The following is a 27193-nucleotide window of genomic DNA, read 5'->3' as shown; positions in this document are numbered from 1 at the left end:
GTCCCCAGTCCCCGCCAGGCCTCTGTGTCCATGACACTGACTCCATCCTCCCTCCCTCCCTCCCTCCCCAGTGGCCAAATGTCCTGCTGGAGCCCCAGGGCTGGGTTCTGGACCTTTCCCTCACTGGGCTCCTTCCCACAGTGCCTTGGCTTTATGCACCCAGCAACATCCCCCTCCAGATTCACAAAAGCCCTGGCCTTTTGATCCGCATCTCAGACCCCAGTCACCTTAAACTCAGCAGACACAACAGACCCAACCCTGCCTGCTGGTGCCACCAGGAGGGCACCTCTGCCTGACTGTTGCAGAGTCATCCTCATCTCCTCTCTCATCCGCCCCTGGTCAGCAAAGCCACGGGCTCTAGCATCCACACACACCCAGGACCTGACCCCTCACCTGTTGGGGACCACCTCCCACCTGGACCACTGCAAGGAACTCTCAGGTATTCTCTTGGTCCCAGCTCCCTGCCCCTCACCAGCTCCTCGTGGGCTCAGAACAAGGAGCAGGCTACTCCCTGCTGATGAGGAGGTCAAGAAAAGGTTTCCTCCCCTGCAATGTGGGCCTCCTCTACCCTCCCTCAACACCAGGAAGGCGCCGTCCTTTGCTGCTGCTGCTGCTGCTGCTAGGGACTGCTCTCCTGCGGTGCCCACTCTCGTCCACGCTCTGTCCACACCTCTGCAGAAACACCTCCCTCTCCCCAGAGCAGCGTCTCCTCGTCATCCACCCAAACCCCAGCCCCTGCTCCTCCGCCTCTCCAGCATCATAACTAAGGAATTCATTAGCTCGCTGGGTGAGATCCAAGTCCCACGAGAGGGACAAAGGCTACCTGTCCAACAAATTAGGAGGGAAGGAAGGGCAGAGTCAGCAGGCCAGCTGGAAACCAAAGTATGAAGAGACGAGTGACCGGGGTGGAGAGGGGTTAGGCAGAGGTGGGGTACGCGGGAGGGAGCCCCCAAAGACTCTCAGCCAGGAGACAGTGCTCAAGGAAGGCAGGGACAACCCAGAGCTAGCGCAAGCAGAGAGGGTTCTGCCTGGGGAGAAACCTTCCCTCACAGCAACATGGCCTTGAAGAGGCCTCAGGGCACCTCATCTGAGACCCTCGGAGGACCCGGCCCTCCTGCCAGGGACACAAGCAGGTGGTGCCTCTTGTAGATCTTGGCCCCAGAGCCACCTTCTAACGAGGTCTTCTCATGTTTCCCTCTTTGAACCTGCAACACTTGTCCTGCTGACCCCCATGTTGCTCTGGGCAAGTTTCCCTCCAGATCCCCCCCACCCACTCTGCCCAGATGGACTCGGCCCTAACAGTCTGCCTCCTGCCTCTGGCCTCTAGGTGGGCCAAGACAACAGGAGGTATAAGAGATGGGGGATAACAAGGACAGAGAACCTACACCCATGCTCCTCCCTGGCTGGCCATGAAACTAAATGACCTATGGCAGTCCCTCCACACAGGGGCCACAGCTCTGGCCAGGCCACCTGAGCCCTGGTGCAGTCCTCCCAGAATACTAAACAGCTTCTCTCCTCTTCCTTCCAGGTTCCCGTCACCTGCCCACAGCTCTGAGAACTGTCCCTACATTAAACTATCTTCCAACACCCTTAAGCGGGCTCCTGGCTTCAGACTTGATCCTTGGCCTTCTACTCTAAAGCAGTGTGTGCCCTGGCGCTGTCCTCTCTGCCCACTTGCCCCATGAGACACAGATCTAAGCCTGCTCTGGTCACTACTGCATACTGGGCCTAGCACCCTGCGTGACACACAGCAAGCTCTCAGTAAGGATCTGCTGAGTGTACGACTCACAGCTGAAACACCAGGCCACACTCCAAGCTGTGCAGATCAAAGGTGCCACATCAGCACCAGCGGGGCAGGAAGCAAACCCTTGGGTTCCCTTCTGGTCAGGAAGGGTGTAAGGGTCAGGATCAACCCACACACACCAACAGGGCTAGACCCTCCCTGGGCACATGCCCGTCCTTCCTCCCAGGATAAGCAGATGGTGGGTGGACCCAAGTGACCAGGGCTTCCTCTATGCCAGGGTGCTTCTCTGTCATGCTCAGCCCAAGGGAACTTGGTGACAGCTTGTAAACATGGCTGTCCCAGCTGGCCCTGCTATCAGGAAGTGAAAGTGTATCTGTCACATCCATGCACAGGGGTCCCCCACAGCCTCCTACACCCTTTCCTTCATCGGGCAAAGGCCACGGTGCAGGGTGGGCACAGGGGAGAAACTCATCTCTACAGACTCCCTGTCAGCACAGAGGCAATGACGATGGGACCCTGCTACAGATGGCCTCAGCCAGCATCACCCAACAGCACCACTGGCTGAACATGTCCAACAGGGGCCACCTCTTCTCCCACGGCTCCACCTCCCTCTGACCAGTCTCCACCTTAAGCATGTGGGGTGCTGCCTCCACCTGGCCTGTGACCACACTCCACCTGGGGGGTGCTCAGAAGGGCTGGGCCTCTTGTCAGATCCTTTGGAGAGGCCGAAATCCCTTGGGGCACCCACACTGGGGTTTATTGGCCGTTATATTTAAGGGATTTGAGCACCAGCAGATATTGGTATTTGAGGGGGGTCGTCCAGGAACCAATCCCCCTAGGACACTCAGGGACGACTGCACTTATGACTTCCACAGGGCTCAGACTGAATGAGCTCAACCTGGCCAGGGCTCTGGGCCTGAGGGCAGCTCAGCCTGAACTACAGGGCAATGTTCCACAGTCACTAATTACTGCAGGACACCCCGGAATCAAGGCTTAGAGAGACATGCCCTTTGATTTCTCACAGCATAAACCAAACCCCCAGAGAGACGGTCAGGCCCACAGCCAAGGCAGGTGTCTTCTGCCTGCAAATTCAGCAAAAGCAGCACTAATAAAATATCTCCAACTGGTTTCTGCTGGAGCTTTTATTAACTGGCTCTTGGAATTTAAAAGGCACAAGCCATGTCATCCCCGAGACCCAGGACAAATAAGGCCCACTTCACTGCAAACAGTCAAGGACACAGGGATGCCCCAGAGGAGCAGCTGGGGCAAGAACAAGCAGACAAGCCTCTGGCCCTACAGGACAGCCCCCCAACCCCACCAGACAGCCACCAAGGGCCAGCAAGCAACCCAGGGCCAAAAGCAGAGCAACCGGCAATGGGTCAACCCCCAAGGAGGGTGATGTCATTGCCCCTATAACTGTCCCTGTCCTATAAAATCTGTGTCCCCATATCAGTGCCACCCTCTCCTTTACCCTCAAAGACCACCTGTGAGGTTCTGACCTAAGGACTGTGGACCCCTGGGGAGTCACACATAGGATTTAGAGGCTTCATCCTCTTTTTGGGAAAAAGTCAGACCTTTATTCTTTAATTTCTAATACAAATTTACATTTTTTTCCAACTAATGATGTAAGCAACTAATCACTCAGAATCAGCAATGCATGTGAATTTATCACCCACAGAAATCACAGGCACTTTCAATTCACAGTATTGCTGTCAAAATCAAAGTAGTTATCAGACCTGCTGTTAGCTTTTATTAGTGAATGTGTTAATAAAGAAACATATGATCAATCGCAAATTTAACATTTTGATAAGTGTATTTTCATATAATGGATATTCCTTGTAATCCTCCGTAATTATTTCATGAATTAAAAAATATTAGGCCAAGAAGGGTACTGCCATGGTTTGTCCCCAAAGGTTCATGTGATAAGAGACCTGGTCGCCCACGTAATAGGGAGTGGAACCTTTAAGAGGTGGGGCTGACTGGGAGGTGCTTAATTCACTGTGGGGTACCACCCTCAGAGGAGGCTGATACCTGTCTCCCCAGAATGGGTCAGGCCTGGCAGGACTGGAATAGTTACTGTGGCAGTAGATGATTATAAAATGAGTTCAGCTTTCTCAGCTGGTTCTTTTGCTACAAGACCCCTCTCTTCCCCACAAACAGCTTCCTATTCTCTCATGTGCTCCTGCTGTGTGATGCTATCTGCCTCTGCAGCATGAGGCCCTCAAGAGATGCAGTCAGCTGATCTAGCCTCCAGAACTATGAACCAAAATAAATCTCTTCACTTTAAAAAGTACCACATCTTGGGTATTTTATTATAGCAACACAAAATAGACTGGCAGGAGCACAGGTTTCACCAATGCCCGTGGGGTCCACAGCACAAACCAGGGTAAGACTCCTGCACTACAGTGTGAAGTCACTTCTCAACAGGGCCACACTGTTAAGCTCCCGGTAAGAAGCCAGCCAACAACTAGCCAGCTTCTCAACTCTCAGCCTCCGGCATAGGGCCAGGCATCGAGTAGAGACTTGGGAAGCCTCCTAACCATCATCAAGGCCGGCGGTCACCTGGCTGGAGAGGGCCTCAAAGCAGCTGGTGAGCATTCCCACTCCACTTCCTCCACTCCAAGGAGGATGAGGGGGTCAAGCACACACAGGGACCAACAGAGGGCCTATGTGGAAATAGAACCAAGTCTAGGAAAAGTCGGGGAGAGCAAAGGGGCACTCAAGGGCAAACCTGGCTGCCACAGACCTACCATCTGCAGCTCCCAGTGCTCGCCCAAGGCCTTGACTCCGGAGCAAGGTGGGACAGAGGGGCAGGCTTTTGACCAAGAACATCTCCAGATACTCTCCAGAAGAATGCTGACTTCAGTGTGGCCTGTGGCCCAACAGGGCCACACCCAGGGCACTCACCTGCTGCTTCCCTTGACTCTGCAACAGTTCCTGGGTGTCTCTCAGTTAAAGAATGAGAGCTAGATCCATCCCACTCCTTGGAATTTGGTCCCCCTTCCACCCACAACTTCTTTCCTCAGTTGCCAAGTGTCTCTCAAGACAGTAGGACAGGATGCTGGACTAATTTAGAGTAAATGCCCCTTTCATGTGTGTGGCACATTTCACCAAGCACCAGTCACAGAGCGTCCACAGATGGCCCTGGGGATATAAGCTGAATGGGTTCCGGGGCTCCTAGAATGCCAGGAGAGGCAGGAAAGGAAGCCACCCCCCACCCAGTCATGACGGGCGGGTGAGGAAACAGGTCCTGCCAGTCGGGAAAACTTGGATCCTCTGGAGCTCTGAGTAGGAAGCCTGAGTTCTGAGTAGGAGGCCAGGAAATGTCTCTGGGAGGAGGAACCATCTGAGCTGGGCCTGCAAGTGTGTGAATAATCTTGTAATCATGTCAGAGGACAGGGGTGGTCCAGGACCAGAAGGGGAGGGGGCCAAGAAGTGAGAATGGAAAAAGCCACGTGAGGGAGCAGATGCAGACAGGTCTGGCTGGAGCTGAAAGGTCCCAACTCTGTCCACAGAAAGCTCAAAGCCCGGCTCAAGAAGGCAGGGTTGCCTCTCACCAAGTGCCACTGGATGGGGGCCCTCTTCGTGGAGGAATTAATGGTGAGTGCAGCTGACCCTCAGGAGGCTGTGAGACCCTCTGTCTTAAAACAGAAGCCTCTGCCCAGGCAGGCCAGAGTAGTACCTACCCTGAAACACTTCCCAGAGGAGCCTCTTAAATTACTAAGTGAGCCTGAGATGCTACGCAGGGCTTCCACTGTTCCCCAATTCATGTGTGGCACACCTCAGTCACATGGGACTCTCAGGGAGCTCCCCAGTCCCAGGCTCTGGTAGGACTCTATGAGCAACCAAATCTAACTCCCTGGCCATGACTTAATGGCTCATTATGCATGATACTCTGATCTGTCCCGTGAATACTGCAGCTGGGAGTGGGGTTTTGCTGGGGACATACTCAAATCTCTTGGGGAAGCAAGTGGGCTTAACCTCAGGCTCAAAGTCACTAAGAGAAGCCCTGTACAGCTTGGGATGGCCCTTCCCAAGGAGGCCCTGCCTAGCCTCTGGAAGCTCCCCTACCTGTCAGGTTTCCCTTCTAACAGTGACCCTTTCCAAAACTTCTCTCAATTCTGCTTTAACCTCCTCATCCATCTTGTGTGATGACCCAGAGAATCAGTTCTGCTACAAAAGCCCTTCCTTCCAGTATTCAGTCAGTTCCAATCACCAGTTTGGCTCCTCTATACCTTCAGAAGAGGAGCAGGCCTTAGACCAGCCTGGAGCCCTTACCAAAATGCAGCCCCTGGCACTCCCTGTAGCCACCTGACCAGCCCAAACAGAGAGATAACCAACCCACAGCAGATGCCAGACTACACCTACTGCTCACTTTGTTCCTTAAGACAGAGTCACAGGCTGGGTTCAAAGCTCTGATCCTGAACTCCTTCACACCAAATTGGGACTTTGGTCTGCAAAGTTCTCTACGGGAAGTGTCTCATTGCTTAACTCCTAACACAAAGATCATCCAGGGAATGAAGCCTTCCCATATTCTCCCCTGACCTTAGAGTCCATGTCCCTCCAAAGCACACTCCAAGACCTGAGGCAGAGAGATGACAGAGCCCTGTATGTCCATCTACCCCAGTGGCCTGTGAGTACCCAAGTGTCGGCCCAAGTGCTGTACTTGGAACACAGCAGGTGCCCACTAAATGTCTGATTTGTACATTCAAAGTTTTCCCAACCTTGAGGGTCAACTGAGAACCTACTGTGCTGTCGTTCTCCCCACCTCCCCCAAAATGCATTCTGTCCACTAGCTTCCCCATTCTGATCTCAGTTCCCACCCTGGTATCTGAGATGCTGCTCCCTTCTACCCCTACCCTTCCTAGTGCCCTGGGCCACCAGACCCACAACCCCTTCTACTGAAATCACAGCCACCAGGGGAGCAAGCTCCTTAAAAAGTAGATCCCAGTAGATTAAAACCTCTCCCACCCCTCAGGACAAAGTCTGGAGAGGCCAGCTGGGCCACCACACCCTCTAGCCCAGGGATGCACCCCTCCTCCCTGTCCCCAGGACACTCCTCAACTCTCAGTCTTTATCTCTTAACCTTTGCTCAAATATTCCCTCATCTGGAACAATCTCCCCAACCCTTTGGTGACAATGCTCCCCGCTAGGACAACTAATTCTTCTTTCATTCTGAAGAATTATGGATCTCCTACTGTGTGCACGGGGCTGGGCCAGTGAGACCCCCTGTGAACCGTGAACCATTGATGAACTCCACATTTTATCAGGCCACAGGCCTACGAAAGTATGACAGGTAGTTAGGGAAGAGGAGCTGACATCTGGGCCCCGAAAGAAGGGGGAAGCGCCCCTCTGGCAAAGGGGGTTCCACGCCCACCTCAAACACTAGCCCCTTCGGGAAGCGCCTGGGGACCGGCAGCCAGGGCCAGGCCACCTTCCCCTCTGAGGGGCGTGGCAATGGACACTCGCGTCAACCTGGGCGCCCACCTTGGCCGCACACAGTGAGGCCGCCACAGGCGTGCGGCTGAGGCCTGGAGCCAGGGGAGCCCCAGCGTAAGGTGAGCAGCGGGAGGGTGCAGGGGGCTGCGGGCACCAACGCGGCCGCTGGGTCGGCGGGAAGAAGCGCACAGCCCGCTGCCACACGAGGAGCCCGGCCGAGCCCGGAGGCTCTCACCCCCTGTCCAGCGGGGAACACCGAGGTCCCCTCTCCGTGGCCGGCAGGAGCGAGGGAGAGGAGCCTCACTCACCTCGCAGCAGACGCCATGTTCACTCGGCGCACGCGTCACGTGAAGTACGGCGTCAGCTGAACCCGGCCTGGTCCCACTGTAGAGGGCGGGACGGGGGCGTGTCCCCGGGAGGGGCGTGTCCTGGGCGCCTCTGCCCCGCCCCCTCCAGAGTAGGGGCTCCGCTGGACGCAGAGGCTGAGCGCTGGACCATGGAGAGCATTGAAGCGCCAACCTCCGGCTGCAGGCGAGGTACGAGGCTGGACCGAGCATATTCCCACCCCTTTCTAGGATGGGAGGAAGTGACCCGAGACTGTACACACCTTGATTCTGCTTCAGCCCGGGACCGGGCTTCCCAGCACTCCCGCGGGAAGAACTCATCTGAATAAAGAAACCTTGGGAGGACGTCAAGAATGGTAGTGCACACCTGTAATCTCAGTGACCACTCCGGAGGCTGAGGGAGGAGGATAGCAAGTTCGAGGCCAGCCTCGGCAACTTAGAGAGACCATATCTCAAAATGAAATTTATAAAGGGCAGGGGTTTTAACTCAGTGGTTGAGCGCCCCTGGTTTCAAGCCTCTGTTTGGGGACAGAGGGTGGTGGGAAAGAGGGGAATAAGGGAGTCTCTGAACCAGGTTAGAGAAAGGAAAGAACTTGAAAAAAGCTGGGGCAATTGGAGGAACGGAAACCGTGAGGAAAGGGGGTGTAGGAGAGAGGTACAGCCTGAGGTAAGCAAGGGCCAGATCCTGTAGGGCCTTGAGTATGGGGCTTGGGAGTTAGGTCTGGTAGGATCTTTTTTCCAAGCCTCCTCAATTCCATAATAGAGAAGAACCTGGAGGAGGGAAGGAATAGAGAGGAGTGGCCCAGTGGAGAGGGGTGCAGGATGGCTTGCTTCTCTGCCCAGCTGGGCTCTGGTGTTGGTGCAGAGTCCTACAGAGAAGGAGGAGTTGCGCATGGTGGTGCATGCCTGTAATCCCAGCAATTGGGGAGGCTGAGGCTGGAGGATCACAAGTTCCAAGCCAGTCTCAGCAACTTAGGCCCTGAGCAACTTGGTGAGAACTTGTCTCAAAATTTAAAAAATAAAAAGGGCTGGGGATGTGGCTCAGTGGTAAGCGCTCCTGGGTTCAATCCCCAGTACCAAAAAGGAAAAAAAAAAAGTGGGGGAAGATGTAACACTCAGAAAGCAGGTGCTGCCCTCCCTACTGCCTACTGCCAACAGGTATGGAGCACTTCTAGGCAGGCACTGACCCAAATGCTTTGCCAACATCAGCTCTCAGAAATTCCTCAAAAGCCCTGTGAGATAAGGATTATCCTTAATGCCATTTTACAGATGAGGGAACTGAGGCCCAAAGAGATAAGTAACAAGCCTGAACTCACACAGGTCAGAGAGTCCTGGAGAAATTGTACCCTGTCCCATTATGTAGTAGCCCCACCTTCAGCTGAAGAGACTCAATTCCCTGATAAAGGACAAACTTTGAAAAATAACAAAAGATGAGCAGAAAGCTATTTGTGCCACTTTGTCAAAGGAACAACTGCTCCCAACTAATGCAATCCCACCACCACTTCTTTTGACATAAACTGTCAAAAGTAAGCCGACTGCCAGCTCCTAATGCTTACTAATGTGAAAAAGAAGTAATTATCCTAAATAGTTACAAATAATAGGGAGAGGGCATGAGACAACTGAATGGAGCACCCTTGTCAGTGGGCAGTGGAGGGAGGTCCTCCCCACCCAGCCCATCTGAATGGTAGGCCTCTAGGCAGGGCGGGTCCTGCCAGGGGTTACATCAGTCTGGACTCCAGCAGGGCTGGCCCCCATCCTTCACCCCTCCCCATCAGAGGTCCAGCAGGGCTGCCCCCCTCCCTTGCTTCTGTCCATCAGAGGCTCTGGCTGGGCTTCCAGGAGAAACCGCTCAGGGTGTGGGAGAAGATTGCGTAGTTACTCATGCAGGGCAGACCCAGGATGCTGCTGGGCTGCTGGGAGCCAGGAGGCAATTGGGGAAAGATTGATTTTATAGAGTCGGAGTGGGAGTGTGTAAATCAGCCCAGGGAGAGAGCAGGCAGCATGCTCACACCTCACACAGCCTCCGAGGTCACAGGCCTCAGGGAAACAGTCTTTCCCCACCATGGTCTACAGGTGGCTGGGAGGTGAATGTGCTCCCCCAGCCCAGTACCCGGAGCATCGTTAGTCTTCACAAGTGCTCCCGCCCAAGCAGACACCTGCAGAAGACGTTCCATCCTGGAGAGTCTCCTTCTTTGTCCCTGTGACACTAGGTCCAACCAGGTGCCTTGCCCACCCATTTCCCAGTAGCCACTGTTCCTTTGGAGCTCCGTGCACACTGCTGATAGCTGGCCATCTGGAGATGGCCGGCCAGCCAGACTCTGTCTTGTGAGCCACCCTTGTGGTCACGCAGAGGTGTCCCCCAAGAGCCATGACATGAGCCCTGTTCCTCTGCTACTGCATATCAAGGGCACCGGTCTGCTGGAAGTTCTGTGGGACCACAGGTGGCCCGGATGCTGATTCTGACCCTGGGTGGTGCCACCCACGGTCCAACAATGCGACAAAGGATAGGGGGGCCAGACCCTGCCCTGGAGGATCTTCAGTCTGGGGGAAGAGGAGGAAGAGGAGCCCTCCAGATGGTCCCCAAGAAGCCTACCATCTGGAGGAGGGGGCAAGGTTTTGTGTTGCTACTTAGCTTGTGGGCAGTGACTGAGGGATTCAGCGCAGGAAAGACGTGGAGTCCAAGTTCATCTCTCAGGCAGGAGTTGAGAAGGGTTGAGGGGAGCCTGGAGAGAGCCAGCAAGATGCCCCCCACCCATGGCTATCTCACTGTAGTTGTATGAACAGGTCCCACCATCCACGTTTGCAATGTCAGCAACTCCGGCAGCCACAGCCCTCCAAGTTCCGAGGCCAGCATGGCCTGCTGCCTCCTCCAAGGCCACCCAGGCTCCTTCAGAGTCACCACCAGCCCCTCAGAGGAGCCCCACGTCACGTCCTTACTCCTGCTGTCCCTCCCTGAGCCCAGCCCATCTGGGCATCCATCTTCCTGCAGAAAAGAGTTGGGCAGCAGCCGAGGGACCTTCCCTAGGAAGCCCCCATCACTTCCTCAGATGAAGTGGTCCCCGCTGTGTGCTTTGCCAGGGTCTACGAGGCAATTCAAGATGAGAAATGGAACAGGGACTTCGCAGAGACCAATCATTCCAGCAGCACCTTCAAAACAGCGAAGGAAACAAGCTCTTTTTGTGTGTGTGAAAATGGGGGATATATTGTTTTTCACTGTTTGGAAGACTGTTTTCTCATCTTGAAATCACAAGCTGTTTTCTTCCAGCGAGACTTACAAATACATCCAATTATCGACATTCAATCTAGGAAATAAAGTTCTGAAATTGTTTTCTTCCACACACATGGAGTGGGCCGGCCAGGTTGTACAGGTGATAATTACTTTTATATCTTACAAGCCATGCCGGCACAGAGTGGCTGGCAGATCCACCTTTTATTGCTTCCACGTTTATTACGTCGCCTGTCTGTGTTGGGCTAGCCATTGGTGTAACTGTCCTACCCCAATTCAAGATCTCGATCAAATGAGTGAAACCCCTAAATTCAAAAGGATGAGTGCTAAGTTCCAGAGCAGGGGGGATTCGGTTCTGTAGCCCATGTCCTGCAGAGAAACTCCGTGGAGGGAACAGATTGCCTCTGCCCAGCTCCGAGTCATTGAACGTCACTGATGGGACCATGGGTCCCCCCTGGCATTTAAAACTGTCCCTCTCAGAGACTCCTACCAAGGTGGTACAGTACAATCATACCCTGTCCATACCCTGGATATCCATCCTGTCCCTTTTGGCTCCTTCTGGGGGCGGGGGCGGGGGTGGGGAGTCCCTGGCATCTCACCAAGTTTCATTTTCCAAACAAGAAGGGGGTTAAGATGCTGGGAAATCTTAATAAAGCCCGATATAGTGATGGATCAGTTTGGAGTTACCGGCACCCCCTTCCTAAATGAGACGTTTGCTTCCATAAACTCATCCTGAATATTGCCATCAGAAAGTCTAGCTATTTTTATTCCAGCCTAGGTGTGAATTTCTGAGTTTCATGGTTTTGCATGATTTTGATGATCTGTTTACATAGGGAAAACGTTAATTTTCATTTCTTTGGCTTTTAAGCTCTTATCTAACTCTGCCTATGTGTCATTGCCAAATGAATATCCCCAAACATGAATGCCATGTCCAAAAGTTTGTGGTGAGAAAGAACTGCATGCTAGTCTAGAGTCCAGACAGGGGGACATCTCTGGTCCTTAGTTTCTTGGTTTAGTGGTGGAAACAACTGGCCTTTGCTTCCCATATAGGGCAGTTCCAAGGGTCAGATGGGGCTTCAAACACCATGGCCTTTGGGGAACAGTTTAAGATGACACAAATGTGGAACTTATAAGTTTCATTATTAGGACACTTATTGTTATTTGAGAACATGAACACAATGACAAGGAATGTGGATATAGGAACCTAGATCTGATTCCTAGCTTTGCTATCTACTTACTGTGTGGCTTTGAGAAAATTACCCAACTTCTCTGAGCCTCCATTTCCTCATGGATAAAAGGAAAATGATAGATCCCAGCCCAGAAGATTGTTGAGGGGATTATATAGGGTGATTCCAGGAGACACTTAGCTCGGCCCCTGGCTTTATTTCCATGATCATATGAAAAGTGGGGGCAGTGGGGAGGGACTAGCATCTCATCCCCGAGGTGTGAAGATGAGTGAGTCACTCTGTGAGGTCACTCTAGCCCTGTCCACCTACAGAACAACCTTGACCCAAAAGGGTGATCCATAATCCCACACCAAGGTAGCCAGTGTGTAGCTTCTTCAAGAGGATTGGCTGGGCCCTGGGACTGCCATACCACCTCTGTTACTTGGAGTGGCAGCCCAGTCAACACAGAGATGCTAACAGGATGAAGGGACACAAGAGCAAAAGGTGGGAGGAGGCTGCAGAGACAGTTTCCTGTTGTACTCTGCCTCTGACCCAGCCTGAGTCTTCAGCCCACAGGGCTCTGCTTACAGGCAGGAAATTTGTTTGTTGGTTGGTACCTGGGATTGAACTCAGGGGCACTCGACCACTGAGCCACATCCCCAGCCCTATTTTGTATTTTATTTAGAAACAGGGTCTCACTGAGTTGCTTAGTACCTTACTATTGCTGAGGCTGGCTTTGAACTCGCAACTCTCCTATCTCAGCCTCCCAAGCTGCTAGGATCACAGGCATGCCCACCGCGCCTGGCATAGGCAGGGTTTTGAATATAGGGAAGAGGGTCTGCAAGGAGGTTTGTTAGAAGGGTTGGGGACATATAATAACTTGCAAAATGGACCTCAAATTCTCCTTGCTGTGTCCACACCCTTGCATTGTGATGCTCCAGCTGCTCCCATCCAGAGGTGGAGTCTGTTTCAGTAGCCCCTGACACTGGGTGGCCACGTGATTTACTCTGGATAATGAGACACTAGAAAAAAACAGAGGCCTTGAAAGGTGCTCACCCACCAGGTTCACCCTCTTGCCACTATTGACAGTCCTGCCAACCACCACCGTGGGAAGATGCCCTAGCTAACCTGCCGAGATGCCTGGTCACCAGCCTGCCAAGCAGCAGACACACAGGCAAGGCCAGCTTAGATTATGCAGCCTCCAGTCAACCTGACAGCTGACTGCAGAACCATGAATGAGTTCAGCAGAGACCAGCTGAGCCAGCTGCAGATTCCCGAGCTACATCAATGGTTATTTTTTTGGCTGTGATATGGGACAGTTTGTTATGCAATGATCATAAGTGGCCTAGAGCAGAAGGAAGAGACCCTGGGATTACTATCCCAGAGAGGTGACAGGGGCAGATGCTGCAGGAGCTATTTGCACACAGAGCTCTGGGAGGTGCAGGGTCCCTGCAGCACTGCTATGGAGCCCTGGGGAGAAAGTCTGACTTCCCCCTCACCCCAGCCTGGAGTACAGAATGGCCTCAGTGCAGAGAAGCCTGCAGGGATCCCTATTCTGCTTGGGTACCATGTGGCTGCACTGTCTTGGGGGGTTGGGGAGGCAGCACCCCCCTACATAGATACCCACAGCATATAGGGAGCTGGACAGTATGTTTGCAGAGAGGTAGTGCCCAGGGTGGGGCTTCCTGGACTTGAAGTACAGCAGGACTCTGAGAGCTTCTGTAAAAATCCCTTCCAAGGACCCCAGGAATACCTGGGACTTTTAAAAAGCTTGGAGTGTCCCTGTAACACAAAGGGGAAGGGATGAGGTTGTCAATGGAGTGTATTAAAAACCAGTGAGCCAACCTGGGGACTCAGACTGCACTGTCCTAGATTGCTGACAGGGGACAGGCAAGGCTAGCATGGGTACACAGAGAGGGGATTGTACTTCAGGGGCATCTGGATGGGTTCCTTGGAGGTGATAGCAGGAAATTCATCCCTAGACTAGCTTTGATCAGAGAGACTCAGATCTTATGGAGAAGCCAAGCACAGGGCAAGAGGGGAAAGCTGCTGTTCCCACAGCCAAAACCTTCTCCAACTCACTGCCGATGAGGGTCCTGTGGTGAGACATCTTCCTATGGCCAAGGCTGGGACTGGACAAGCCGAGTGCCCTGCCCCAGTTCCAAGCACTAGTCATTACATACAGAGAATCTTTCAAAAAAAAAAATAATAGATACCCAAGAAGTTGTCACTGCTGTGCCCATCTGGGACAGTGAATTTGATGTCAAGTTCACTGGTGGCGTGTGAACCAATAGGACTCTGACTCCCTTCCCTATCTGTTCTGGACATTCAGGTCAAACTGTCTTGGGGAAAAATCACAACTTTATTTTCAGATCTCAGAGATCAATGTCACACTATGCATTTAGGACTAGAGGGAAAACAGACTAACAATCATCTGACCATGGTCATGCCAGAGGCAGGTGTCCCCGCACAGACAGCTCCTCCAAAGAGGCATCTCATCTCCGTACCCAGACTGCAAATCTGCCTGCAGGGCCAGCTGTCAGCCTGGCACAGGGCCTCTCCGAGATTTCCTTGCTGGATGATTCAGGGTGGCTGACCAGCTTCCCAGAGCCTTGGTACCAGTCCCACCAGTCCCCAGGGGGATGGGCAGCCAGACCTTTCTTAACAGAGGTCTGGAATGAGAAAGGACCTAAAATCTCCACCAGGTACAAATCCTTTTTGTTTTGTTACTAGGATTTGGACTCAGGGGCACTTTACCACTGAGCTACACCCCTGGCCTTTTCTGTTTGTTTGTTTACTTATTTATCTACCTATTTATTTATTTATTGAAGGCAAGCTCTCACTAAGTTGCGAGGCATGTGTGTATTCCATCATGCCTGGCAAGTGCCACCAGTTCTCAAAGCGAAGGGACTAAAGCCACAATGAAATGAGCTCACGGAATCTTTGTGGCTGTTCGCTGAACTCCAAACAGCAGAATTGGTTGCACACAAACTGTTTTTAATGTTGGATATTGTACCAAGAGCTCACTTTTCCCTCTGTCACCAGGGGACACTTGCTAAAGGCCTTTTCTAAGGGTATTCAACTCATCTAGGGAAGGTCCTTGCAGCAGAAAGACAAGCTCCAAGATCCTTGTGTGTGTGTGTGTGTGTGTGTGTGTGTAGACATGCAGTCCACTCCCAGAGGATCTTATTGGGTGGGCTTAGGCGTTGTCCAGGCATCTGGGTTTTTGACCAACATTCTAGCTATCTGTTGTTTGTGGCCAGGTTTGGGACCTATTGTCTGGGCAGCCATCCAAGAGACTCTCATGTCTTGAGTTTATGCCTACTATTGTGCCAGCCCTATGGGCTGCCTCTCCTGGGCTGAAGCATGGGTGCTGAGCATCAATTCCAAGTTCATTACCCTCCTCGTTAATTCCCTCCCTTTCCCTGGAGAGAACCCTTCACACCCAAGTCCCTTGGAAGCCCACTCCTTCTGGCCTCCCTGCAGGAAAGCTTAACCGTGTGGCCAGGGATCTGGGGTATCTACAGGGCTCAGCCCCTGCTGGTGGTGGAGCCCACTAGCCCATCTCTCCCACCCCAAGATTGGCACGGAGTCGTAGCTTGCTGAGACTGAATATTGTCAGGCTGTAGGGAAATAAAATTGGAAAGCAACTTTGGAGGACACTTTGGAAATGTCTCTTAAAACAGAACAAGGAGAAAGAAAAGGCAAAGAAAACTAAGCCTTCAGACCCTGTAATTGTGGTTCTCATTATCTAGAGTAAAGAAACTGTTTCCTGAGTATCAAGGGAGGGAAACCAGATCACTTGGAGTTGCAGCATTATTTGTGATAGTGAAAAATTGGAGGCAATGTGTTTGTTGATCAGTAAACTTCTGCAACTCATGCGCAGGAGCACGATGAGACCAGGAGTGTCCTAGATCTGCAGATATCAAGGAGGAATCTCAGCACATTGGTGAAGAGAAGCCAAGATACATTGCCCACTCTGCGGGCGTAGAAGATCCACAAGGGACTGGTCCATGTCCTCATGGACGCGTGTTTGTATATGTAAAGCACACCAACAAGTGCTTTTGGAAGAAAATAAGCCAAAATGGTTGCCTTAGAGAAGGGGGAGGGTCCTGTGAGGGGAATATGGAGGGGATTGTAACTCCTTTTTGAAAGGAAAATATATTCCCTCATTTGTGTAATTAAAAATAAATAAAACAACTTTAAAAACAGAAAATATCTCAGAAGTGCTTCTCTGCCTGAGGGGCTCCCTTTGCAAATGCTGGGGAACTTGCTTGAATTCTGTGGGCCCCCACATCTATGCCCTGCCATGTCTCCTGTCTCCTCTGTCTCCTCCTCGGTCCCTCCCCAGCTCCTGGCTCAGGAATCGCAGGTCAAACCCTGTCCAGGGTGGAGAGGTTGGTTGGCTTTATATTGAAGGAAAGGATGCCGCTGTTATTTACGGGGATCCTACGCAGATTTCTTCAGGGCTGGTGCCAAAAGGATATTTGGGGTCCCTGAGCCTGACTCTCCACCCCAGCTCCAACACCTGCTCCTGGTCCCTACGTCTACCACACCAACCATCACCCTGGCCCCAGCCCCCCAAGCCTGCCCCCCACATCCTCTCCTCTCCTGACCCTCGCTCCCTAACCAGGCCCGATCGCTTCCCCTGGGGAAAGAGGCTTCCCTTGCCTGTCCCCACAGCCCTAGGGAGAAGCAGGAGCCAGTCCTTTGGTGGGGTGGCTGCCAGTGAAAGAGAAAATGGTATTTTAAGCTTTTATTCATCCAGGAAAGGAATATCCTCCCTCCCCCTCCCCAGGATTAGCAAAACAGCATTCACCCCCCTCCTTCTTCCTGTTTTCCTGGCCTCCTCCTTGGTTTCCATGGATTCAGAGATTTGCTCCCAGCACCTGAGCCCTAGGGGAGGGGGAGAAAGGGAGGGGAGTGGCCCAGCCAGAGGGGGAGGGGGAGGGGAAGCTGCTCCAGGACAGCCCCCCACAGATGTACCTGCTCCACCCTCTCCTCCCACAGCCACCTCTCAAAAGTCTTTCTGGGAACTCAGTGGGGGCCTGACCACTCTCATTCTCCCTTTGGATGGCCGTGGGGGGCTGCAGGAAAAAGGTCACCCACCAAATGACCTCAAAGTCAGCTCACGGAGGGACTGCTGCCTCAGCCAGGATGTACTGCCAGTGATCACAGCAAGAGAGGACACAGTCCACACTGGCTGTAAAAGAGCTGTCCCAAATCCTACTGCCTGCCCCTATCATGTCTCAGATCCTAAGATCTAGGTCCAGAGCCCAAGCTCTGGGTTCCGACCTTCAGTGAAGAGGCATAGCTCATTCCTGGGCAGTCTCCATCCTGCCAAGAGCTCGCTTGGTCCCTTTTTTATGAGGCTCCAGTGCTGGCTACAGATATGAACCCCTGGACAGAAGGAGAAGAAGGGGACCCGGGTCCACCTGGAGGTTCAACCTGCCCAGTGCAACCCCTTCCAGAGCAGGTGCAAGGTATCACTACCTCCCCCCCTTCTGCCAGGCCTCTAGGCCACTGTCACTGTGACTTTCTCTGTTGAGGGCTGCTTTGGGTACATGCCTGAGTGTGGCCTGGTCATGGTCTCTGTGCAAGGTCCCTCAGCCAGAGAGTCAGGGGCTCTGCAGCAGAACTAGGATCAGAGCCAAGGTCCAGGGCACCAGAGCAGGCTGCATAAGCAGAGCAAGTGCCCCATAGGGAGGTCATCCCAGGCTGGGGTCCTGTCCCAGGTTCCTTCCCCAGCCCAGGGCTCAGAACGTTCTGTGAGCTGTGGACATCCTTCTTACAGGGTCCTTTCTCATAATCCATTTACCCAAGTCCTGAGGCTGCCTGATACCATGTTTGGATAGGTGAGTGGTCTTCATTGGGTAGTTAGATTCTTGGAGACTCTTCACAGAAGGGAAGTCTCCAAAGAAGGATCTGAGGAGTTCCCAGAGAGAAGGGGGAGCTTGACTCGGGAACAGCAGGGTTTTGGCATATCCAATGGGAAAGAATCTCAGTAAAGGCCAACGGCATGGACAGAAGTTTATTTAGGAAAGCTGATAATATTCAAGGAAGAATGGGGGGCAATCTCAAGAAACACACTTTTTTTTCTTTTTCTTTTTTTTTTGGTACCCAGGATTGAACCCTGGGCCACACCTCCAGCCCTTTTATTTTTTATTTTGAGACAGAATCTCACTAAGTTGCTCAGGGCCTCACTAAGTTGCTGAGGCTGTCTTTGAACTCGCAACCCTCCTGCCTCAGCCTCCTGAGCCACTAGGATTACAGGTGTGCACCACTGTGCCCAGCAAGGGATACACTATCAAGGGAGAGTACAGGCCATTTCCAGAGGGACAGGCAGCAGCCAGTTGGTGTGCTGTGCTCATTTTTATAAAGAGTGACGATTGCTGGGGGCTGGACTGGAGTGAGCAGGGCAGAGATGCATAATTTCGGACCAGCATTCCCTGCACTTGCACTTTGCCCTCCTGTTGCAGGGTGGAGGGCACAACTGTTCATGGATGCTTTCTGCATTTCACTCGTTCATGGGTGTTTCCTTTGAGACTCTGTACCTCTTCCTCTATTCCCAAATTCCCTTCTCAAGACAATTGTGACCCCAGGGACTGCACGGGGCCCAGTGGTCCTCCAACCTGGATTCCAGTAGAATCTTCTGGAGAGGCTCTGAAAGCAACAAGCTCTTGAGCCTCACCCCAGACCAATGAAATCACAATCCCCAGGAAAGGAGCCAGAACACTGGGGGTTTTGAAAACTTCCAGGTCGAATCTCCTGGAAACGAAGATGACTAAGGAAGCTTTGGGACAGCCCTCCTCAGTACTGTTGGCAGAGATGGGGGGCTGGGGGTGAGGGGTGGGCAGAGAAGCAGGAGAGGAAAGTGGTGGAGGTGGACTCCAGGCAGGGTCTCTGCTCTTCTGATCAACTCCATGACCAGTTCCTGGTTGGGTCTGCATCCCTCCCCTGTTTCTGCCACCTGAGGGCTCCCCGTGGCTCCCTGCCCGCTCTTCCTCTTTGTCCCATCACCACTCACTCCAATCCCATCAGAATCTTCACTCTCAGACTGGCTGAGTCACAAAACCGGAAAAGGAAACCATCCATCTGCAGCCTTAAAACAGAGCCCTCTCTAACCCAGCAACTCCACTCCCGCCGCACACCCAACAGGAACGTGAGCATCTGTCCACCCAGACATGGGCAAGAATGCTCATAGCTGCGCTATGCAAAAGAGCCCCACACGGGAATCTATCCAAATGCCCACCAATGGTAGACAGGATAAACGAAGCCGTGTTTTCATACAATGGAATCCACGCACCAAAGAGGATAAATCTCAGAAACACAATGTTGAGTAAGATCAGCTAGACACCAAAGAGTCCATGTTGTATGATTCCATTTACTTAAAGTTACAAAGAATACAGAAGCCGGGCACCGTGGCCTATGTCTATCATCCTAGTGACTCAGGAGGCTAGAATAGGAGGATGGTAAGTTCGAGGCCAGTCTCAGCAACTTAGGGAGACCTTGTCTCAGATTAAAAAAAAAAAGTTTAGAAGGACGGAGGATTGTCCTTCTTCAGCTCAGTGGAAAAGCACTCCTGGGTTCAGTGCCAATTCAAACACAGGAAACGACAATCTAAGCCTTTGAAAGTCAAAAATAGGACTGTCCTTGGTACCAGTGGCTGGAAGTGGGTCAGGGGTTGGTGGTGGTGGTGCGTTCGGCTCATCCTGGGTGTTACATGGTGCATTCGGTTTGTAAAAATGCATGGAACCGTACACTCACCAGGGGGACCCTTTTTGTTATGTATGTCATGCTTATGAAAATTTGTCATAATTAATCTGCCTGCCCTAGAGAAGGGCAGGCAAGACGAGGGGAGCATTTTGTATTCCCTCTCTGTCTTAATGCCTAAGGCAGAAAAAGGAAGAAAACCTAGACTGTTAGGTAGTAAAGCCAGGGGGACACTGACATCCTGCTGGGATTCCTCCCTGTGCTCCCCTGAGGCTCCCTTTCACTTTATACCTGGGCTTTGTCAGACAAAGAGTAAAGAAGGGGCCTCAGACCCAGGCTGGCAGGAGGGACAGAGGAGAAGAGCCAGTCCAGCCCACCCCCAGTCTCCTCATCCCTCAGAATCCACGGGGTGCCTTTCCGGCTGCTCCTGCTTGGACTCACAGCATCTTAGGGTCCACTCCCTCCTTGACACGCCCTCTTGCTTTGCCCGCCCATTATCCTTCCTGCTGCACCTCTGGTCCATCCTTTTACAAGTGCTGGGACTCACCCCACCCCTCCAAGGATGGAATCCCCCAGGGCTTTGTCCTGGATCCTAAATTTGCAGGAGACTCTGACAGCCTAATCTCCAGGTCAGATTCGTCCCTGGGCTCCATTTCTACAGTGCCCATAGGATCCTGTCAGGTGTCATCAGTTTGGACAAAGTCTTAAGCAGCTATTGCTTGCCCCTGCCTCTTGTCACTGTCTGAGTGACCGTGCAGCCAGCTGTCCACACCGGAAATCTGAGTGTCACCTTACCTTTCCAGGGATATCCTATCTGTCACCAAATGCTTCCAGGGCCCCACGCCCCACCATGCCAAGTATCTTTGGAACCCCTTCCTAGGCCTGTTGCCCTGGACGAGGCTTCCTCTTCTCCTACCCTGGGTTATGACTAGAACCTTCAACAGACTCCCTTGGATTCTTTAAATAAAAGAAACCTGATCTTGTTCCTCTAAACTGCTTAAAAGATGCCACATCCCCGTTAGATTAACAGAGAAAGGCCTCAAGTTCTGCGTCTTAGCTCTTCCAAGAGAGCATTTAACATGTTATACCTGGATCCCACCCCCAGCCTCCACCGAACTGGAGTTCTGTGCATGGGGCCCATTGCACAGTCAATGTCACAGCTTGACCTGACTCCAGTCCCATCTTTCATTGTCCTATATTCTAACATACTGGACTCTTTGGCTTCCATACATTTAATGTGCTGTTTCTCCCACCTTGGATACCTGTAATCCCTGCCTCTACTGCCTTTAGAGTCAACTTGGACTTTTTCTCTCCCTCCCTGCCAATCCCCACCTCCTGTCTGTTTGGCTGCTGCTCTGTGTCAGTCATCTTTTCATTACTATAATGAAATACCTGAGGAAGGTATATTTATAAAGAAAAGAAGTTTATTGAGCTCAAAATTTAGGAGGTTAGAGGTTCAAGTAGCCTTACAGACTCTGGTGAGGGCCCTCTTGGCTGCATCACGTCATGGGAGGGACCGTGTGTCTCTCTCTGTGTCTGTGTAATCTCTCTCCTCCTTACAAAGCCCCTAAGATTCAATCATTAATGACTTCATCTGACCTAATCTAATCTAATCACTTCTCAAAGACCCCACCTCTGAACACCATAGCTGGATGCATGAGTTTGGGGGACAAACCATCTTCAAATGGCCCCTTGACTCTTTGTCCCAGGACAGGGACTCCTGGATGAAGACAGTCTTCTGGACCAAACTCAACCTCTTAGGAGCCCTCTGTGAAGCCTCAACCTTGGTCCATAAGGACTGCAGACTCTCAACACAATCTCATCTACTCCGGCCTCCCCACCATTCACACTAAGAAACTTGAGTAAGTTCTAGTGCTTTCTATCAGCTCAAGGCCATGTCCTTGGGGGTGATCTTATCCCTTCCAGTTCCTGCCTGGGAAAGCTCAAAACAGTTCTCCAAATTCACTATTCATTCCAGCCAACACCTAAGGATAGGGACCCGTCTCTCTGATGGTAGGAGACAAATTTGACAAGTGTCAGGTGGCAAACCCAATGGCCTGATCTCACTGGCTACCCTCCCTCCCTGCTTCTTCAATATTTCCCTTCCCTGATTCTGCTCCATCCTCTCTTGTTCCGCCATTCTCCCTTTAAAATTCCCCATCTCCTCTTCCTGGCAGCTGTCAAAAGTCTGTTGAAGTCTCTTTCTCCTACTGATAATGGCTGAATAGAATCTGCCTTTACCATCTTTAACCAGCGCCTGCCGCCCTTGGGGCTCTTTGACTCTCTGCAGTAGTGACTGATGCTTGAATGAAAAGCCACAGGATGAGAGCCTCTCCTCCCCACCTCCTGGGAGGTCTAAGGACCCGTGGCTGCTGCACTTGACCGAGCCCCTGCAGGAGGAGGTGCTACAGGACTGGTCCAGACCTCTGCCCATCAGTGACACCCAGGTGGACTGATTTCCCGGGGCCTCTGGAACAGATTATACACTGGGTGGTGGATAGAATTCCGAATGAAGGGGCTAGCAGGGTTGGTTGGTCCTGGGGAGGCTGAGGGAGGGTCCTTCCCAGCTCCTTCTCCTTGTTTTGGAGGCTGCTGGCCTTCCTTGGTTTGTGGGAGCGTAACTCCCGCCCCACCTCTATCTTCATGTGATTTTCTTCCTTGGGTCTTCTTTTCTGGTCCTTATAAGGACGCTGTGTTTAGATCCAGCCCCAACCTAATCAGAATGAGCTTCATCTTGAGATCTTTGCCTTGGTTATACTTGTAAAGACTCTGTTCCAAACAGGGTTGCAAGCATTTCAAGATTTGACATATTTCTAGGGGATCACCGTTCAATCCACTACCCTATCTGAGCCCTGGGTGTGGTAAGACAGACCCATTGGGAAGAGGGCAGCCAGGGAAGGTCTCAGGATCCCAGAGGGACCTGAGATGGCCCTACCTTCCTGGCCTCTGTCAAACCCTCCCCAAAGACAAACGATTGGTTTGGAGTCAGAAGACCTGAGTTCAAGGCCTGAACTTTGACTTGCTGTGTGACCCTTGGCAAGCGGGACCCGTCTCTGGGCAGAGCTGATTCCCTGCCTCTTACTGCAGCCCTGGATGGAGGTTGACAATAGGAGCTGAGCATTCAGGTCTCAGAGAACCCGACATCCACACTCCACTTAGCTCACAAAGGTGTGGAAAGAATGCTCCTGCTGTGGAGGAATGCAAATCACTCCTTCAAGTATCAGTTGACTTCCTTGCAAACAATGAAGGGTGACATGTCAAATGTGCAACCTCAGGACTGGTTCAAGAAACACCTGCATTGGTTGCAGACCTACCCTAAGGTGTGCAGAGAGAGCATACGAGTGTCCTTCTCCACACCAAGCCATAAGGCCTTTCCTATGCCCACATACGGCTGATGGTCCATGCATGTCTGTCACTGGAGGATTCAGGACATGGGTTCCATTCAGGGTCAGGGGACTGTGACTGTACTTAGGCAGTGGCTAAGGCAGGCAGCGAGGAAAGGATTAATATTTCTTCAATTCCATCTCATAGCACATTAATGAAATGGTTACCATTACTATCTCCATTTTATAAAAGAAGAAACAGATTCAGAGAGGCTGAGTAACTTGTCTAGGGTCACACAGTTCTTACATGAATAGGGCAGGATTCTATCTTGCTTAGTTTGACTTCAGAGGTTTTTTTTTTTTTTTTTTTTTTTTTTTGCTATCAGGAATTGAACCCAGAGACACTTAACCACCAAGCCACATCCATAGCCCTTTTTAATTTTGAGACAGGGTCTCACTACATTACTTAGTGCCTCACTAAGTCACTGAGGCTAGCTTTGAACCCTCGATCCTCCTGCCTCAGCCTCCCGAGTCGCTGGAATCACACACATGTGCCCACGCACCTGGCCTCTGAGTTACTTTTTACTACCTTATCCTCACTTTGGAGCCTGACTCTTGGTGAGCCAAGAATAGAATAATGACTATATCACAGGAGCTCATGCGCCACATCAAAGACTCTGTCATTGTGTTCTCAAAAATGTTTTAAACAATGGTTGTATTAGGGTTGTGGGATTATAAGGAATATATTTCTCTATTTCCAAATGTTTGTCAATGTGCTTATGTTATCTTTATTATTAAAAAGCTAAACATTTAAGAAAATTATCTCTCAAGTTGCTTCTGTCAAGAGCACAGCTAAGATAATTGTCATTCAGAAGAGGCTGCTCAGAGGACAAGCCAGCCATTCACAGATTCTCTAAGCCCTATTTTCCGTTTCAACTCCAATTGCCAGGAAGGCACACACCAGCACTACAATTCTCTGCTTTCACACAGAGACATTTTAACCAAACCACTTCTTAGCGCTGTGCTCTTGGTTTCTGCTGAGGATCAATAGACAAAACGTGCACGTGTAGATTGTCTCTGCATTTCTCATAAAACTGTACTTGCAGACACCATCTGTTGTGTTCTTCACATTCCTTGCAAAGATTCAATTGACAAACTCCTGTTAGATTCATAGCTAGGGCAAATGCTTTCTCAATCAAACTGCAAGCTCCCAAAGAGCTCAACCACGTATATTTTCTCCCATGTTGTCTTCGCAGTGTCCAATAAAGTACTGGGAATTTACTCAGTATTCAGATATTATTTGTTGAATGAAAGAAGAGGAATTGATTGACTTGCACAAATGAGAAGTCCAAAGGGACATCTTGCTTCAAGTGTATTTGCATCTAGAGGTCCAAATGACAAATCACCAGGACTCTGTCCTCTTTCCTTTGGCAGAGGAAGGAGGGCAGAGTGCTTCATTCTGAGGCAGAATGACTTCTTATGGCAGCAGCAAGAGCCACATGCATTTCCACAGTTACTTCCAATGTCAACTTGTGATTCCAGAGATAAGTGTGTATCTCATCCCCCAAAGTCCCAGGGAAGATTCTGATTGGCTGGCTTGGGTCATGTGTACATCATGGAACCAATGAGGGTGGTTAGAGGAGTGAGGTCTTCTCATTGGTCAAATCTGGATCAAATTCCATCCTTGAAACTAGGTGGGAGGAGTCAGCTGCTATTTACAACTCAAGGACATGGAGTGCCTTCTGTCTAATAAGAATAGACTCTACACTAGAAAGAGAGGTCAAGGAAATGTCTAGACAAACTATAGCAGCTCCTACAATGTCCCAACATTGCCCTCTCTCTACCCTGCCCTTCCTCATCTTGAAAAATGGTATCATCACCAACTATCCTGCTCCTGGAGCCAGAAAGTTACTGATTACTTTCTTTCTTTTTTTCCCTGTGGGCTGGTGGAAATTGGTGACATGTAGCTACCAGACCCAGCCACCCAGGAGTCCAGCTCCAGCCCAGTGGCTTTTTGACTCTTGGCCCTTCAAAGCCTTCATCAGAGCTCTGAGCACCCTGGAACAGAGAAGGCCCTACACCCATCTTATGGGTAAATAAGCCAAGGCCAAGCTGAACTATGATGTCTTTCCTAAGGTCAAATAGGGAAGTTGGTGGCAGAATTTGGGCAGAGTCCAGGTTTTCTGATACTTGGTTCAGAAACATACGGCTGTGCCTGATACTATCAGCACCAACGAGCCAAACTCCTCCATCCAACTGCCCCCAGCCCAGCTAGGCCACAGAGTCTATGGCTTGGGGGCATAAGGCTCTCTCAGCAGAGTGGGAGCAGAAGTCAGCCTCCGGTGTGTGCAGGGAATCTGTGACCACTCATGTAACAGATGGATATCTTTCCTTCAGACTTCCTGGATATTACATTCCAGGGGTAAATGTCACAATGTTGGATTGCTGGACATTATGGCAGCTACAGGGTGGGTGGGTGAGTGGAGTCTGAGCATGGGCTAGTCTCTCTCTGAAGCAGGATTCTTCTTGGCTCAGACTTGGAAGATCTCAAGTCAGGACAATTCGCTGCCGGGGACAAGCATGCCCCTGTTCATGGGCTCCCTGACACTGGGACATTTTAGTGTCTAATACAAAAGAAAAGAAGTACTGAGGTTCAGAGAATCCAAATCAGCTCACGTTGCCTGAGACCCGCAGGGTGTCTGGGTAGGTGCCTGATACAGCTTCAGACAATGCCGTTCTCTCTGTCCCAGGTGGACAGTGCCTCCCAGCAATCCTTCATTCAGGCCCAGGATTCTCATTCACATCCCCTCATTTCTTCCTTGTCACACATCCCTGAAGAAGGTGCCTGGTCCCTCCAGGAAGCGGATGCAAAGAAGGAGTTCTAGATGCAATAGGGTTATTGAGGGTAATGTGTGCAAAAGAGAAGAGAGGAGGAAGTGATTGGGCAGAGAGAGCCCCTGGGCCCTGGTGGAGCCTGACAAAGTTGCACTCAACCTTGCTGAGAGACATGCAGCAAGTGTTCCTAAGGGCGTGTGGCAGCGAGCATAAACCACTGGTCCCAGGACTCCTGCCATGCTCAGTTACTGCTGGGGAATGCCTGAGAAGAACCCGGTTTCCTCTAGAAAGATCCTTGCAGCTCAACAGCAATTTTTGAACAACAATTTTTGAAACTTGACCCCCCACACACACCCCATGGCAGCTTCATCACACAACTCAGAAGCAAATTTTAATGTACAATGGGGTCAGGCACATGTTGACACATGGATGAGAAGGGAGTCAGTGACGTATGTCAACAGCTGAAGGTCTCTTTTGTCACCAGGACTCTGTACACATTTCTCTCTCATCCTCCAGAAAGAATGGAAAGCAGCTGTTCAAGATGGTGGTCTGAAAGGGTATCCAGGTTCATGGTGGACCCGGGCCAAAACTCTTGTCCCTGGGAAATGAGAATGGGGACAGGCATGTTGTGTTTCAATCTTTCTTTGTTTCTTTGGTACTGGGGATTGAACCCAGGGGCACTTTACCACTGAGCTACATCCCCAGCCCTTTTTATTTTATTTATTTATTTTTTATTTCGAGACAGAGTCTTGCTAAATTGCTGAGGCTAGCCTTGAACTTGTGATCCTCCTGCCTCAGCCTCCTAAGTGGGATTATAGGGATGGGCCCCTGTGCCTACCTACACTTTAGTCTTTATGAATGTCACAAAACTCCTGTTGTTCAGTAAGAAGCCACTTTGACGTGGCAGCTCCAATTTGAACAGGGATTCCTCACAAATTTGTAGTTTACTGCTCTTACCTTTCCATCAGGGCCACTCACCTGTCACCATGGGGATGTGCCTTCTCATTCCACACAGCTCAATCCACCTGCCCTTGAGCCTATGTGACCACCTTGAGGGGTGGTGTGAAGGCTGCTCTTTCAATGACCTCTTCCTGATCATCAGCCACTATTTTCCAGAAAAGATTCCAGTTTGGGTTTTAAGAACTGCAGAAGCCAAAGCATTTGGTCCCATTGTGTGTTCTACAAATGGAAAATGGACTCCTCTGTTAATGCCTGGGAGACTCGGTTCCCAGTCCAGACTGTCTTCTCCCCAGTCTTCCCCTTTTCAGCCCAAATGCTACCTTCCTGCCATTTCTCCAAACCTCAGAAATCAGCACAGATCCCTCCCCTTACCTCCCAGACCTTAGCAAATGCACCAGCAAACCCTGGGGTTCCACAGACGCCCCCCAGGCAGCCCAGCTCGG

At 51.3% G+C, this 27193-nt stretch overlaps 1 protein-coding gene across 1 annotated transcript in view; it reads right to left on the bottom strand.

Moving 5' to 3' along the window:
- Positions 1-7575, bottom strand: part of Pepd (peptidase D) — a 115158-nt gene extending 107583 nt beyond the window's left edge. The window contains exon 1 of the mRNA XM_046447917.1: positions 7492-7575. Coding sequence (XP_046303873.1) covers positions 7492-7508 — 17 coding nt within the window. The 5' untranslated portion in view covers positions 7509-7575. The remainder of the gene's footprint in view (positions 1-7491) is intronic.
- Between the last annotated feature and the right edge of the window lie 19618 nt (positions 7576-27193).

This window comes from Marmota monax, unplaced genomic scaffold, assembly GCF_021218885.2.
Source record: "Marmota monax isolate L192 unplaced genomic scaffold, Marmota_monax_Labrador192_F-V1.1 WCK01_AAM20220418_F8-fsc00101, whole genome shotgun sequence".
Taxonomy (NCBI): domain Eukaryota; kingdom Metazoa; phylum Chordata; class Mammalia; order Rodentia; family Sciuridae; genus Marmota; species Marmota monax.
Note: the sequence above shows the minus strand (reverse complement) of the source record. Positions and strands in the feature narration are given on the sequence as shown.